At 45.7% G+C, this 17,766-nt stretch overlaps 1 protein-coding gene across 7 annotated transcripts in view; it reads left to right on the top strand.

The window, feature by feature from the left end:
- Positions 1 to 17,766, top strand: part of LOC110521287 (pleckstrin homology domain-containing family A member 7) — a 182,240-nt gene that overhangs the window by 919 nt on the left and 163,555 nt on the right. For 5 of the 7 annotated variants that reach the window (XM_021598747.3, XM_021598745.3, XM_090231111.1 and 2 more), the window contains exon 3: positions 103 to 160. In XM_021598747.3, the coding sequence (XP_021454422.3) occupies positions 103 to 160 (58 nt within the window). Of the gene's footprint in view, positions 1 to 24; positions 161 to 17,766 lie in introns of all 7 variants that reach the window. The other 2 variants (XM_090231120.1, XM_090231116.1) reach the window with 1 other exon arrangement.

The raw sequence follows: 17,766 nt of genomic DNA, 5'->3' as shown, positions 1-17,766 counted from the left end.
GAATTTTGTGCGTTGTTGATATAGCCCAATGAAGCAGAAAACTTTCACAGAAGGCGCCTACTCTCCAAGGTAACGCACCTTATTTCTACTCGCCCATTGCAGATTTACCTCGAGGATGGGAAGAGGGTTTCACGGACGAAGGGGCCGGCTACTTCATAAAGTAAGTGAAAGCAATTGAAGTCGACTTTATTCTGTTGGGCGGTTGTCGTGATTCGCCGAGTGAGGGGCGAATTACCTGAGTGCAGCACTGCCGTTTAGGATACCTACTTATGTCTCCCTCTAGTCTACCAATTCGTCAACACAGGAGACTTCTTAACTCTAGTAGTGTTTGTGAAGTTAAAGGTATAGGGCAACGTTTCCAAACTCGGTCCAGTGGATCCCAAGGGGTGCACGTTTTGTTTTTTTAACCTAGTACTACACAGCTGATTTTAAAATAACGAAATCATAATCAAGATTTGATTATTTGAATCAGCTGTTGTGTAGTGCTAGGATAAAAACCAAAACGTGCACAAAACGCCGGTATGGGGCTTTCCCCATAACCAGCTAATGACCCCACCAGGGGCTGTATTGGTAGCCTAGCCTACTTGTTGGATAACAGGCCTACTACGTTTTGTCTTTATTGGATTGCAGGTCATGCCTCTGTGGTACTGCTGACAGAGGTGTGTTCATAGGATCAAAGTCTCCAGTTGCAGTCGTTTTACAACATCCCCATCTCTTGTTGACTAGGTTGTTCATTGAACCCAGTTGAGGCTATTGTTTGACTACTTAAAAAATTGGTTGTTCAATATCACGCAAAAGTTTGTGTGTGAGAGAATCTGTTTCAGAATGTTTTCTGATCTTGAATCTTGATGTGAGGCTTGATTTGTGTACCTCAATGTTATTAGTTTCAATCAGGTGTATTAGGCTACTGTCCATTATAGATCTACACACTATTTTGAGATTTCACATTGATTTACCCCAGCAAGCTTGTCTTGTGCTGTCTGTAGCTAGGTTTCCATCCAATTGGCGACAGATTTTCATGTGATTATTCTCAAATCCGCATTTAAAAACAGTATGTGCATTTCCCAAAATATGTTTACAATCAAATTCCCTTGTTGCAGATTAAAGGCTGGGCATGTTGATGTAGTGCACATAAAAATAAAATTTCAGGTTAAATTCCCATGTACCAAATAATTCATTGCATACTAAGGCATATTATTTGCTAATGTCTGTGTACAGTTGAATTCTATTTTGACTGTGACTTTGCACTTCCTTTTCCAGTGTTGGTCTCCACTCTTATCCACCAGGCACCTGCAGCTCCTTACCATTATATAATGCTATGCTAGGATGCCAAATAGCCCTACTGTGACATAGTGTCTGCTGTGGGTGACATAATGTTATTATGCAACTCAGGGATACTGCAGGATCAATACTCTGGGGATCCTGTGGTGAAATTAATGATAGTGAGTGACTTCAGTATAGTTGTCCTTTTTGAGAGCGAGATTCCATCCTTGGAGGCCTGGAACTCATCTATAGCCCTCGTTTGACGTCATCAACCTGTTCTGTCAGTATTCGTCCTTGGGAGTTTGTGCTCTTTGCATCCCTTTTGTCTGGCTGTACGAGTGGGAACCTTGTGTAGAAATAACAAGCTGAAGTAATAACATCCTCACAATCCAATCTCCTATTCTAATAGGGAGGACTTCTTCCAAAGGTTGTGTTTATAGAACATCTCTAGAGATGTCTGCTCTGGCCAGCACTGCTACTGACTGACTGAGCATGTTTTCATGTTTTTTACAATAGCAAAGAGCGCTCTCCAATATAATGTGTTTTTCATTGTCTTTGGATGCTCTCTCAGTTGTCTAAATGATGATCTTCTCCCCCTGTGGTCTGACTGTCCACTTGAAGTTAAGTTATGCCCTTAGAACAGTGCAGTCTGTTTTTATTGTATGTGTGTGTATGCCTTAACTTTTTATGGCTGCAGGGGCAGTATTGAGTAGCTTGGATGAAAAGGTCCCCATTGTAAACGGCCAGCTCCTCAGTCTCAGTTGCTAATATATGCATATTATTATTAGTATTGGATAGAAAACACTCTAAAGTTTCCAAAACTGTCAAAATATTATCTGTGAGTATAACAGAACTGATATTGCAGGCAAAACCCTGAGGAAAATCAAAACAGGAAGTGGCTTCTATTTTGAAAACTCCATGTTCCATAGCCTCCCGTTGCTGGATTTAAAGGGATATGAACCAGATTCCTTTTCCTATCGCTTCCTCAAGGTGTCAACAGTCTTCAGACATAGTTTCAGGCTTTTATTTTGAAAAATGAGCCAGAATGATAACATCGCGTCAAGTGGTCACATGAGTTTTGCTCGCGCAACAGAGTTTGTGTAAGATTAATAATTTACAGACCAATAAACCACAAACTTTTTCAATCTGATAGCATGTTGGTAGCTTGATTAAATGCCACCATAATCTCCCTCAGGGTGCCCACACCAGCTCTAAATGTGGGATTGGCATAGACATTTGCCGATATAATCCAGGGTTGTGTTCATTAGGCACCAACTGGAAGAAAAGGGACTGAAACAGTTACTTGGACTTGCTCATTTTCATTTTAAAACGTTTTCTGTTGCATGCCCAAATGAACACAGCCCAGAGTATATCTACTGTACCTTCACCAGGTACCCGGTATGGCCTTTCCAGTTTGTCAAGCCAGCTCTGTTTGTCTGTCAACTCCCTGTTTGTAAGTCAACTACTTATATTTTTATCAATATAAGTGTTGGTCCCATGTTTCATGAGCTGAAATAAAACATCCCAGAAAAGTTTCACACGCACAAAACGCTTATTTCTCTCAGATTTTGTGCACAAATTTGGTTACATCCCGATTAGTGAGCATTTTTCCTTTGCCAAGATAATCCCTCACCCTGACATGTGTGGCATATCAAGAAGCTGATCATTACACAGGTACACCTTGTGCTGGGGACAATGAAAGGCCTCTCTAAAATGTGCAGTTTTGTCACACAACACAATTCCACAGATGTCTCGAGGGAGCGTACAATTGGCATGCTGACTACAGGAATGTCCACCAGAGCTGTTGCCAGATAATTTTGTTTATTTCTCTATTATAAGCCGCCTCCAACGTAGCTTTAGAGAATTTGTCAGTACGTCCAACCGGCCTCACAACTGCAGACCATGTGTAACCACGCCAGCCCAGGACCTCCCCATCCGGCTTCTTCACCTGCGGGATTGTCTGAGACCAGCCAGCCAGACGGCTGATGAAACGGAAGAGTGTTTCTGTCTGTAATAAAGCCCTTTTGTGGGGAAAAATGTATTCTGATTGAGCCACTGCCCAGTCATGTTAAATCCATAGATTAGGGCCTCATGAATTCATTTCAATTGACTGATTTCCTTCTATTAACTGTGACTTAGTAAACTCGTTGAAATATTTTTGTTCAGTATAAATGGCTTGAGTTGCCCTTTTAAGTGGAGCTGGCTACTGCAAGTGTACCCACTTTTAGACCATCAAAACGCATCTCCCAAACCCACCAAAAGAAAACAGCATGTACCCACCTCTGTACCACCAAAACACATCCATCCCAAACCCCATTCTTTTACTTACTTATAGATCAACAGAACATGGACTGAGCACATAGTTGAGGATGAGCTCATTGCGGGGATGGGAAGGCCAGATTGGTTCTTATCTATGTCTTTGGCTGTTTGCATTGGACCACATTCATGTCTTCGCTGTTTTTCCTCCAGACTCGTATTTGCCTGGCCTTGTGGCGAATAATCCCCTTTACGCTCCAGGGGAGGGCACACATGCACACACACACACCCTTACACTTGTGTATATGACATTACACACACACCCCCTCCTCCCTTTGGATGTCAGTGAGGGAGTTACATGCTTGGGTAGCTCCTCCAGGAGTCCCCTGTGCCACTAGCGGGCGCTGGCTACCCCAACCCCGGCCAACAGCTCCTCACAGCTCCTCCCGCAGCTACTTGCCTGAGCCTCCCCAGCTTCACCCAAATCCATATCACTGATGTTCTGAAAGAGCTGCAAAACCTGGACCTGTATAAATCAGCTGGGCTTGACAATGTGGAGCCTCTTTCTAAAATTATCCGCCGCCATTGTTGCAATCCCTATTACCAGTCTTTTCAACCTCTCTTTCGTATCGTCTGAGATCCCTAAAGATTGGAAAGCTGCCGCGGTCATCCCTCTCTTCAAAGGGGATGACACACTAGACCCAAACTGTTATAGACCTATATCCATCCTACCCTGCCTTTCTAAAGTCTTCGAAAGCCATGTTAATAAACAGATCACTGACCATTTCAAATCCCACCGTACCTTCTCCGCTGTGCAATCCGGTTTCCGAGCTGGACATGGGTGCAACTCAGCCAAGCTTACAACATTCCTTCCGTGGCCTCCAACTGCCCTTAAATGCTAGTAAAACCAAATGCATGCTTTTCAACCGTTCGCTGCTCGCACCCGCCCGCCCGACTAGCATCACTACTCTGGACGGTCCTGACCTAGAATACGTGGACAACTACTAATACCTAGGTGTCTGGCTAGACTGTAAACTCTTCTTCCTGACTCATATTATACATCTCCAATCCAAAATCAAATCTAGAATTGTCTTTCTATTTCTCAACAAAGCCTCCTTCATTCAAGCCGCCAAACTTACCCTAGTAAAACTGACTACCCTACCGATCCTCGACTTCGGCGACGTCATCTACAAAATAGCTTCCAACACTCTACTCAGCAAATTGTATGTAGTCTATCACAGTGCCATCTGTTTTGTTACCAAATCGCCTTATACCACCCACCACTGCGACCTGTATGCTTTAGTCCGCTGGCCCTCGCTACATATTCATCGCCAGACCTACTGACCCCAGGTCATCTATAAGGCGGAGCTTTACCTAGTGTAGCCGATGTGAAATGGCTAGCTAGTTAGTGGTGGTGCGCGCTAGTGGCATTTCAATCGGTGACGTCACTTGCTCTGAGACCTTGAAGTAGTGGTTCCCCTTGCTCTGCAAGAGCCGCGGCTTTTGTGGAGCGATGGGTAACGATGCTTTGACGTGTTGACTGTTGACGTGTGCAGAGTGTCCCTGGTTCGCGCCCAGGTCGGGGCGAGGGGAAGGACGTAAAGTCTATACTGTTACACTAACAGACTTATCTCAGCTCACTGGTCACGATAGCAACATCCATCCGTAGCACACGCTCCAGCAGATATATCTCACTGGTCATCCCCAAAGCCAACACCTCATTTGGCCGCCATTCCTTCCAGTTCTCTGCTGCCAGTGACTGGAACGAATTGCAAAAATCGCTGAAGCTGGAGACTTACATTTCTCTCACTAACTTTAAACATCAGCTATCTGAGCAGCTAACCGATCGCTGCAGCTGTACATGTCCATCTGTAAATAACCCACCCAATCTACCTACCTCATCCCCATATTGTTTTTATTTACTTTGCTGCTCTTTTGCACATCAGTATCATTACTTACACACCATCTGCTCATCTATCACTCCAGAGTTAATCTGATGAATTGTAATTACTTTGTTTCTGTTGCACTGCTTTGCTTTATCTTGGCCAGGTCGCAGTTGTAAATGAGAACTTGTTCTCAACTAGCCTACCTGGTTAAATAAAGGTGAAATAAAAAATATCAAATCCCAGGGATGGATGAAAATCAGAGGATACATTTCTTGCAGGAGTGTCAGAGGAATCTTACAGTGCATTCGGAAAGTATGCAGACCCCATGACTTTTTCAATAGTTTGTTTTATTAAAGCCTTGTTCTAAAATGGATTAAACAATTGTTTTTCCTCTCCAATCTACACACAATAGCCCATAATGACAGGTTTTTAGACATTTTTGCCAAAGTTTATGAAAAATAAAAGTCATATACCATAAGTATTCAGACCCATTGCTATGTGAATTGAAATTGAGCTCAGGTGCATCCTGTTTCTATGGATCATCCTTGAGATGTTTCTACAACTTGATTGGAGTCCACCTATGGTAAATTCAATTGATTGTTACATGATTTGGAAAGCCACACACCTGTCTATATAAGGTCTCACAGTTGACAGTGCATGTCAGAGCAAAAACCAAGCCATGAGGTCGAAGGAACTGTCTGTCGAGCTCCGAGATAGGATTGTGTCGAAGCACAGATCTGGGGAAGGGTACCAAAACATTTATGCAGCATTGAAAGTCCCTGAGAACACAGTGGAACCACGAAGACTCTTCCCAGAGCAGACCGCCCGGCCAAACTGAGCAATCTGGGATGAAGAGCCAATAACCCGATGGTCACTCTGTCAGAGCACTAGAATTTCTCTGTGGAGATGGGAGAACCTTCCAGAAGGACAACCGTCTCTGCAGCACTCTACCAATCAGGCCTTGGTAGAGTGGCCAGACAAAAGCCACTCTTCAGTAAAAGGCACCTAAAGGACTCTGACTATGAGAACCAAGATTCTCTGATGTGATGAAACCAAGATTGAACTCTGTGGCCTGAATGCCAAGCGTCACGTCGGGACCTGGCACCATCCCTTGGTTAGCGTGCACTGCGCCCGGTCCGCCACAGGAGTCGCTGGTGCGCGATGAGACAAGGATATCCCTACCGGCCAAGCCCTCCCTAACCTGGACGACACTAGGCCAAATGTGCGTCGCCCCACGGACCTCCCGGTCGCGGCCGGTTGCGACAGAGTACAGAGATACTCGATGAAAACCTGCTGCAGAGCACTCAGGACCTCAGACTGGGGTGAAGGTTCACCTTCCAACAGGATAACAACCCTAAGCACACAGCGAAGACAATGCAGGAGTGGCTTCGGGACAATTCTCTGAATGTCCTTGGGTGTTCCATCCAGAGCCATGACTTGAACCTGATCGAACATCTCTGGAGAGACCTGAAAGTAGCTATGCAGCTATGCTCCCCATCCAACCTGACAGAGCTTGAGAGGATCTGCAGAGAAGTATGGGAGAAACTCCTCAAATACTCAGATTCAGATCAACTTTATTATCCCAACAGGGGGAAATTCAGGTGTGCTATGCTTGTAGCGTCATACCCAAGAAGACTCGAGGCTGTAATCGCTGCCAAAGGTGCTTCAAAAAAGCAAGCACTGAGAAAAGGGTCTGAAATTTCAGCTTTTTATTATTTATTAATTTCCATGACTTTCTAGAAAACAGTTTTTGCTTTTTCATTATGGGGTATTGTGTGTAGATTAATTAGGGAAAAAAACAATGACATTTTTTTTAGAATAAGGCTGTAAGGTAACAATGTGGAAAAAGTCAAGGGGTCTGAATACTTTCCAAATGCACTGTTATTAAGGCTGTGACGAGAAGAGGAAGAGGGACGGTTGGTATGGAGGGACTGGAGTGCTGCAGATCGCACAGCCAGGAGTGGGTGGTGGATGTCAGCTCCAATCAGGAGTGACTGGCGGCTGTCAGGGCCAATCAGGAGTGACTGGCGGCTGTTAGGGCCAATCTCTAATGTAGGATGACACTTTTAGCCCCCTCCTCCTAACCTCCTCATTTGGCTTGTTAGCAGCTCTGAAGGGACAATGGTACATGGGAGCAGCTCTGAAGGGACTGGGTACATGGGAGCAGCTCTGAAGGGGCTGGGTACATGGGAGCAGATCTGAAGGGACTGGGTACATGGGAGCAGATTTGAAGGGACTGGGTACATGGGAGCAGATTTGAAGGGACTGGGTACATGGGAGCAGATTTGAAGGGACTGGGTACATGGGAGCAGATTTGAAGGGACTGGGTACATGGGAGCAGATTTGAAGGGACTGGGTACATGGGAGCAGATTTGAAGGGACTGGGTACATGGGAGCAGATTTGAAGGGACTGGGTACATGGGAGCAGATTTGAAGGGACTGGGTACATGGGAGCAGATCTGAAGGGACTGGGTACAGAGTGGTAATGGCTTGGCTTAGACCTTCATTGGAGAGCTTCAGCTGTGTGTCGTGATCTATACTGAACAAAAATATAAACGCATCATCTAACAATTTCTAAAATGTTACTGAGTTACGGTTCATATAAGGAAATCGGTCAATTGAAATAAATTCATTAGGCTCTAATTTATGGATTTCACATGACTGGGAATACAGATATGCATCGGTTGGTCACAGATACCTTGAAAAAAGGTAGGGGCGTGGATCAGAAAACCAGTCAGTATCTGGTGTGAACACCATTTTCCTCAGGCAGCGTGACACATCTCCTTCACATACAGTTGATCAGGCTGTTGATTGTGGCCTTTGGAATGTTGTCCCACTCCTCTTCAATGGCTGTACGAAGTTGCTGGATGTGGGCGGGAACTGGAAGACGCTGTCGTACACATCGATCTATTGTAGTGCATCCCAAACATGCTTATTGGTGACATGTTTGGTGAGTATGCAGGCCACGGAAGAACTGGGACCTTTTTAGCTTCCAGGAATTGTGTACAGTTCCTTGTGACATGGTTCCGTGCATTATCATGCTGAAACATCAGGTAATGATGGAGGATGAATGGCACAACAATGCGCCTCAGGATCTCATCATTCAAATTGCCATCAATAAAATGCAATTGTGTTCATTGTCAGTAGCTCATGCCTGCCCATACTATAACCCCACCACCACCATGTGGCACTCTGTTCACAATGTTGACATGAGCAAACCGCTCGCCCACATGACGCCATACACGTGGTCTGCGGTTGTGAGCCCGATTGGACGTACTGACAAATGATTTAAAAACTGTTGGAGGCGGCTTATGGTAGAGACATTAACATTAAATTCTCTGGCAACAGCTCTGGCGGACATTCCTGCAGTCAGCATGCCAATCACAAGCTGCCTCAATCTTCAGACATCTGTAGCATTGTGTTGTGTGAAGAACTGCACATTTTAATGTGGCCTTTTAGTGTCCATAGCCCAAGGTTCACCTGTATAATGATCATGCTGTTTAATCAGCTTCTTGAAATGCCACACCCAGTCAGGTGGATGGATTATCTTGGCAAAGGAGAAATGCTCAATAACAGGGATGTAACCAAATTTGTGCTCAATTTAGAGAGAAATACGCTTTTTGTGCATATGGAACATTTCTGGGATCTGTTATTTCAGCTCATGAAACATGGGACCAACACTTCACATGTTGGGTTTATATTTTTGTTCAGTGTATGTTTGCCTATATTAGTTTAATAACTAAGAATGGTGTAACTTAAATTTGATGTATTTATTGCTAATGTTGTGTGGCTTCACATTATAAGCAGCATACGAGAGACTGATGCTCTCCAGATCTAACTCACTCGAGCCAGCGCCCTCGTTAGCATATGGACACTCAGAATGCAATATGTTATACAGATGTTATGCAAATAACATATTACCTCATGTTGCATCTGCACTGGGATTCAATAGCGTGCTGCTCCCACCTGCAGCACTGCTCAGCTTCTACTGTTCAGAAACAACTTCAGGGTCGTGTTCGTTAGGTCATACTGTACCAAAATGTTTCGCAACAAAAAATAAGATGAGCGTTTTATTTGACCAGTTCAGATTGAACCATCCGTTTCGCACCACTTTCTTCAGTTTCATGTCTATTGAACATGGCCCTGGTCTCAATGTCTCAAGGAAGGTTATATGATGTTAATGTGCAGGCAAGATACTTATATAACTTTTTTTGCTTCAGAACTTTGTACAACTGTTCCTTTCCTACTATAACTACAACCCTTTGCATAACAAATATCGGTAACAGCAGCAGATATTCTAAAATCTGCATAAAACGGTATGCACATTTTCCCACCAGAGATATTTCCATCAAACAGACTTTTTGCGAGTTAAAGGCTGTGAGTGATGACGTAGCGCACACAAACATTTATTTTACCGTTAAATTCCTGTGTCCCGAATTAAAAATACAAGTTCAATGGGTTTTTATCGCTTTTTCAACTCTACTGATGGTTTTGTCATAACTGTTGCATTATATAGCAAATGTGCCCACTCTTGTCTTGGCACATGCGCTCTAGCCAACAGCTAGCAGATACAGTGCAGGTAGGCTACCTACATGATGAGATTATTATGGATAAGAACAATATTTGTCAAACTGCAGCCAAGCATCAATCATAATGTCACCAGAATAATTTATTGGAAAGGAGCATCAAGCTCATCACCTTGAAGTTCATCATAATTTATTTCATCTGTAGCCTAATAAACCACACAACATATCATCCATCGGTTGACTACAAGTTTACTATATCTACATTTTCACATTTGCGCATAATTTTACAGACACAAAAAGATCCCACCGGCAAACTAACAAATTGTCTAAGCATTTATAAAATTGTATCGCATTTAGTGTTTCCATCAGCCTGGTCGTGACTTTTTGTTTCATTCGTCAGGTAATTCATCCACATGAAATGGTTGGCTGGTTTTAGTTTTTTGTATTGGTAGTTTAGTTCTCAAAGATTATTTATGAATATACAGCTAGATTATCTTTTCTACAGCAGAGGCTGTAACACATACCCAATTGTTGCTTTTGGGCTCGAGGCCATGGGTCCCTATTGTAGTAATACATATATATATATATATAGTGTGTGTGTGCTTGCCAATGGAAGCATAATGGTAATAATATCATGGCCATGTCACAGATGGGCTTAGCCTAAAGCTGCTTACAAGGAACAAAAACACAGTCAGTATTATGGCTCTTGCAGGTATTAATCCACAATGTTCGTGATAGTAGGCATCATGCTCTACACAACTGGTTCATCTTGGTAAAACAGAATCTGTGCGTAATGGACTTGAATAAATGACATTAAATCAGACCACACAACGTTAATGAAAGCTCAGCAGGGTATTTTTCAGTCAGTTACTGCCTGTCTTTGTTCCAAAGAAACAACCGAGCTTGAAGCCAGTGGAGGCTGGTGGTAGGAGCGATAGGAGGACAGGCTCATTGTAATGGCTGGAATGGAATCAATGGAACCCACATGTTTAACTCTGTTCCAAACAGAGCCCAGCCTCCTATAGCTCCTCCCACCAGCCTCCACGGCTTGAAACAACCTTAGCTTGAAAAACATCACACTTGGATGGCTGCCGTTGACAGATAAAGTCTACGTGAAACATTGTACTTTGCAGTATTGTCTTCACATAAGTAGTTGTATATCTTGGACTTCCTCTGTAAATGACTCCTCCTAAAGAAAAAGCGTCCTTTTTTATGGCACCTTGACTAGGGAGAAAGCCACAGTGCATTAGTATGACACCTGACTGCCCCCGTTGAGTTTGACCTTCTGTATCGGTGCTATGGCTTTTTACGACTAGGACAGGTCAACTATTGTAGAAGCCTTGTGATATTAAACAGGCTAAAACCATGTGGTAACACTTCATTGAGATTTTAGGCTGTTGTGATGACAGGCGTAGCCTAATTTGAGTGTGATTGATTGTCCTGTTTTATTTCAGTGTCATATTTTTTTTTCGGTGCCCAGGCCATATGGGCTTATAATGTAGGCCTGTGACATGTTATATCATTATTAGGGTGTATATGTGGGTCTAATAATGGAGGGTTTAACTTCAGTAAGTGATAACTAAGATTAATTTAGTAGGCCTGTGGAAAGTCAGAGTATAGGGTCAGCTTGCTCTGGCTTTCTTTGTCACAACAAGGATACAAAGGAGTCTCGGAGACCATAGGGAGCATCCCAAATGGCACCCTATTCCCTATGTAGTGCATTACATTGGACCAAGGCCCATAGGGCTCTGGTCAAAAGTAGTGTACTCTATAGGGATAGGTGCCATTTGGGATAAATAATACCATGGCTATTTCATAGAGCAACAGCTTTCTGGCAGCTCAAAACAGCCCAACGGAGTTTGTGTTTGCTCGCGGCACCATTATTAGTTCTTTGGGAATGTACATGCAAGGATAATCTCCATGCACGGTTGTGGAATTGTTGAAGTGGATCTTTCTTTTGATAACGATCAACTTTTCGCTGCAACCTATGCACCAGCCATTTTGTATATTATCTGTGGTGTACCGTCTATCTGCCTGTCTGTTAGCTCGGGGAGAGGAAGTTCATCTCTGCTGGTGTGAGAATGATTAACCCATAGAGGAGTTACAGGTAAATCATCCCCCCCCCCTCCCCCCACACTAACAGCTCCACATTGCTCTATAAATGAAACATGACCTTGGAGCCTGTAAAAGACTCTCATTGTTCAGTGTGATGTGCTGTATTTTTGGAAGGAATGGTTTTATATTCAGTGGCTGACTGCAGTGCATTCAGCAAAAAGAATCGGCACGCACCACAGGACTGTCTGGATTGGAACAGACTAGAGCCAACTTGAATATTTTATGTTCTGTTCAGAAGGAGAGAGCGCATTAAGGGAGGGAGGGGCAGGGGGAGGGAGGAAGGGGTTGGATGTCCTTGGATGTCTCTGAATCAGCGCTTCCCAGTTGGGTAGTTCTGTTGATGCTGCTTGCTCTCACCCCAAAACACTGTCTCACACACATTCCTATACAGTCATACACACGCATGCACACCGCTCTCTCCTTCCTCCATCCTGTCTCTCTCTCTCTCTCCCTCCATTTTTCTGTCAGTAAATAACGGATGCAGGGAGTTTCTGCTGGGGTTTAGCCAGGTGTTTCCAGAGTCAGGAGGAGAGGAGAGAGGGACAGCTGAGCTAATAGCAACCCTGTGGAGAGGAGTCTTGGTCATACCCTCTACACAGCCTCTGCTCTCTGACAAATAAAAATACTTAATGGTTGATCTTTATATTAGAGGGTATTAGTAGAGGAACAATAACCAGTGGAGTATCTGTTTCTAATATTCAAGTCATTACAAAGGTTCTGCTCCAAATGGCACCCTATTCCCTTTGTAGTGCACTACTTTAAACCAGGGTTCTGTTCAAAAGTAGTGCACTCCATAGGGAATAGAATGCCATTTGGGACAGAAGTGCGTATTTGCGGAGATGATTCATTCAGTCCAGTGCATTTAGCTAGAGCATGACACTAGTGCTGTCCATTCCATAACGTATCTTGAACCAAAAAAGTTTTGGGATCGTTACTAGTATTCTTCCAGAGGTTGAGACATTGATTACTGGTCATCACTGGTCTCATATTGTCTTGGTAGAGAATAGAGAGGATATTTGAAAAGTGAAAGAGAGGAGACATTGTGGAGGATCGTAGATGAGAGGATAGGATAGGTGAGTTGGGGAGGAGAGTTGCATATGAGGACCTGGGGAGGTAGTGAGAAAAGAGGAGAGGATAGATGAAAAGAGAGGAGGGGGGAATGACTCACTGTGCTGCCTGACTCACCGGATTTGCACTCTAGTGCTGAGCTCAGGGAGTTATTCAGCTGCTGGCTAATTATTGATCAACTGTTTGTGTGTGTTGGGTCAGGGCTGTGGCTGACCCTAAAGGCATGTGGAGCATGTAAAGCCAAATACTGCTACTGTCATTCAAAAGAGTGTTATGTGTTTCAAGTGGACTACCATACTATGTACTGAAATATTTCCAGAAAGCCTTGCTGCCTCGCAGTTTGGCGATGTATTTCAGGCTGTGATTCCATTCAAATCAATGAGCCAATTGAATCATGCTCCTCTCATGTTGTCATAGAAGCCTATTCTTCTAATGTCCCAATAGTTGTATGATGGGTTATATCCCTAAAGGGACCCTATGCACTATACAGGGAACAGGGCCAAAACTTGACTCCAGTATGTCATGGATAATGATACGTCTATATCCTAGCATTCACTAATATTAACACTTGTTGATCTGCTGAGGGATTTTCTCTCGTTTCAGATGAAGAGAGCTGGACTGTCATTTTGTGTAAGTTCGTCATGTTTGAATCAGTGCGTAGGCATGGGTCAAGGTTTCCACACACACACACACACACACTACAGTGACCGTGAATTCTAGAATAGCTATGGTCGACAGTTCTTTCCTATATGAGCATTAACGTGTGTGTATGTGCTCAAGCTGTTTGTCTCAGTATATCTCAGTGTGCGTACGTGACACTGTATGCGTATGTGTGTGTTTGTACTGCTCTCTGTATATACCTAGCCAGGTGTGCTGTTGTGACAACTGCCCTGGATCCCTCGTGTCTCTGTTGTAGTGAGAGGCCAGCTTGTTGTCTGCTGGGGTTCATGTTGAGGCTGGGGTCTCTGGTAGCTCTGGTGGTGGTGGACACGTTCATGTTGAGGCTGGGGTATCTGGTAGCTCCGGTGGTGGTGGACACGTTCATGTTGAGGCTGGGGACTCTGGTAGCTCTGGTGGTGGTGGACACGTTCATGTTGAGGCTGGGGTATCTGGTAGCTCTGGTGGTGGTGGACACGTTCATGTTGAGGCTGGGGTATCTGGTAGCTCTGGTGGTGGTGGACACGTTCATGTTGAGGCTGGGGGCTCCGGTGGTGGTGGACACGTTCATGTTGAGGCTGGGGTATCTAGTAGCTCCGGTGGGGGTGGACATGTTCATGTTGAGGCTGGGGTATCTAGTAGCTCCGGTGGTGGTGGACACGTTCATGTTGAGGCTGGGGACTCCGGTGGTGGTGGACATGTTCATGTTGAGGCTGGGGACTCCGGTGGTGGTGGACACGTTCATGTTGAGGCTGGGGACTCCGGTGGTGGTGGACATGTTCATGTTGAGGCTGGGGACTCCGGTGGTGCTGGACACGTTCATGTTGAGGCTGGGGTATCTAGTAGCTCTGGTGGTGCTGGACACGTTCATGTTGAGGCTGGGGTATCTAGTAGCTCTGGTGGTGCTGGACACGTTCATGTTGAGGCTGGGGACTCCGGTGGGGGTGGACACGTTCATGTTGAGGCTGGGGACTCCGGTGGTGCTGGACACGTTCATGTTGAGGCTGGGGTATCTAGTAGCTCCGGTGGTGGTGGACACGTTCATGTTGAGGCTGGGGTCTCTGGTAGCTCTGGTGGTGGTGGACACATTCATGTTGAGGCTGGGGTATCTGGTAGCTCTGGTGGTGGTGGACACATTCATGTTGAGGCTGGGGTATCTAGTAGCTCCGGTGGTGGTGGACACGTTCATGTTGAGGCTGGGGTCTCTGGTAGCTCTGGTGGTGGTGGACACATTCATGTTGAGGCTGGGGTATCTGGTAGCTCTGGTGGTGGTGGACACGTTCATGTTGAGGCTGGGGTATCTGGTAGCTCTGGTGGTGGTGGACACGTTCATGTTGAGGCTGGGGTATCTGGTAGCTCCGGTGGTGGTGGACACGTTCATGTTGAGGCTGGGGTATCTAGTAGCTCCGGTGGTGGTGGACACGTTCATGTTGAGACTGGGGTATCTGGTAGCTCCGGTGGTGGTGGACATGTTCATGTTGAGGCTGGGGTATCTAGTAGCTCCGGTGGGGGTGGACACGTTCATGTTGAGGCTGGGGACTCCGGTGGGGGTGGACATGTTCATGTTGAGGCTGGGGACTCCGGTGGTGGTGGACACGTTCATGTTGAGGCTGGGGTATCTAGTAGCTCCGGTGGTGGTGGACACGTTCATGTTGAGGCTGGGGTATCTGGTAGCTCCGGTGGGGGTGGACACGTTCATGTTGAGGCTGGGGTATCTGGTAGCTCTGGTGGTGGTGGACACGTTCATGTTGAGGCTGGGGTATCTGGTAGCTCTGGTGGTGGTGGACACGTTCATGTTGAGGCTGGGGTATCTAGTAGCTCCGGTGGGGGTGGACATGTTCATGTTGAGGCTGGGGACTCCGGTGGTGGACATGTTCATGTTGAGGCTGGGGTATCTGGTAGCTCTGGTGGTGGTGGACATGTTCATGTTGAGGCTGGGGTCTCTGGTAGCTCCGGTGGTGGTGGACACGTTCATGTTGAGGCTGGGGACTCCGGTGGGGGTGGACATGTTCATGTTGAGGCTGGGGTATCTAGTAGCTCCGGTGGGGGTGGACATGTTCATGTTGAGGCTGGGGACTCCGGTGGGGGTGGACACGTTCATGTTGAGGCTGGGGTATCTAGTAGCTCCGGTGGTGGTGGACACGTTCATGTTGAGGCTGGGGTATCTAGTAGCTCTGGTGGTGGTGGACACGTTCATGTTGAGGCTGGGGTCTCTGGTAGCTCCGGTGGTGCTGGACATGTTCATGTTGAGGCTGGGGTCTCTGGTAGCTCCGGTGGTGTTGGACACGTTCATGTTGAGGCTGGGGACTCTGGTAGCTCTGGTGGTGGTGGACACGTTCATGTTGAGGCTGGGTCTCTGGTAGCTCCGGTGGGGGTGGACATGTTCATGTTGAGGCTGGGGTCTCTGGTAGCTCCGGTGGGGGTGGACATGTTCATGTTGAGGCTGGGGACTCCGGTGGTGGACATGTTCATGTTGAGGCTGGGGTATCTGGTAGCTCTGGTGGTGGTGGACATGTTCATGTTGAGGCTGGGGTCTCTGGTAGCTCCGGTGGGGGTGGACATGTTCATGTTGAGGCTGGGGTCTCTGGTAGCTCCGGTGGTGGTGGACACGTTCATGTTGAGGCTGGGGACTCCGGTGGGGGTGGACATGTTCATGTTGAGGCTGGGGTATCTAGTAGCTCCGGTGGTGGTGGACATGTTCATGTTGAGGCTGGGGACTCCGGTGGGGGTGGACATGTTCATGTTGAGGCTGGGGACTCCGGTGGGGGTGGACATGTTCATGTTGAGGCTGGGTTCTCTGGTAGCTGGTGAGAGCCAGAAGAATGCCTGATTTCTACATTTATGTCAGGTGTTTGGGTGACAGGTGTTTGGGTGACAGGTGTTTGGGTGTCAGGTGTTTGGGTGACAGGTGTTTGGGTGTCAGGTGTTTGGGTGACAGGTGTTTGGGTGACAGGTGTTTGGGTGTCAGGTGTTTGGGTGTCAGGTGTTTGGGTGACAGGTGTTTGGGTGACAGGTGTTTGGGTGACAGGTGTTTGGGTGACAGGTGTTTGGGTGTCAGGTGTTTGGGTGTGCATTCACATCTGTTTGCTAATAGACATGTTATTGTTTAATAGACCAGGCTAGGGGCTTTTGAGTGTTTTTGTGAATATGAAATGAAGTCTATACTGAAATGAAAATCCCTATTTGTCTGTTGTATATAACAATACAAGCCTGCCAGGTTTAGCTTCCCACAACCTTTGATTTTTATCTCCTAATAATTCATAAGCACTCCAAAGAGCACTTGTGTGTGTGTGTGTGTTTTCTTCACTTCAGGCCTACTCTGTATAACATTATATTTTCTATGGTAAAGGCAAAGACTGTTTTTAGTACTGTACCTTGTCTCTTGTCAGCATTGTAGGCTTCATGTTAGGATGGGAGTATTTTAAACTGTGTCCCAAATGGCACCCCTATTCCATATATAGTGCACAACTTTTGACCCGGACCCATAGGGCTCTGGTCAAATGTAATGCACTATGTAGGGAATAAGGGTGCCTTTTGGGAGTCACATTAGAATGACTGTGTTATTCCAGTTCTCTGACTGACTGACTGACTGACTGACTGACAATGTCTTGGGTGGGCAGAGAGAAAAGACTAAAAGCCTCAAATCTAAATGTAACGTCAAAACCACTTTCTTTGTTCCTGTCCACATTGAGTTGGAGAATGGCATCTAAAGATAAGCCTTCCTTGTGCATTTTGCGTGTATGTATGTATGTATTAAGGCCTTTCAGAGCTTGATAGGGGAATACAGAAATCGATTGTGTGTGTGTGTGTGTGTGTCTGTAAGCAAGCGTGTGTGCTTATGTGTGTTTTTGTATGTGACTCACACTAAACAAAACCCAGATGTCAGAGTAGAATTAGCTTTATTTCTCCAGTTCACCCTCCTGTCTGTGCTTGTCACGCTGCATATCAGATCGCCATGGTTACACCTGTCTCATGATCTTAGTGTGGGATCTTTG

This window comes from Oncorhynchus mykiss, chromosome 4 (genome assembly GCF_057628025.1).
Source record: "Oncorhynchus mykiss isolate SJ-2025 chromosome 4, ASM5762802v1, whole genome shotgun sequence".
NCBI lineage: Eukaryota > Metazoa > Chordata > Actinopteri > Salmoniformes > Salmonidae > Oncorhynchus > Oncorhynchus mykiss.
Note: the sequence above shows the minus strand (reverse complement) of the source record. Positions and strands in the feature narration are given on the sequence as shown.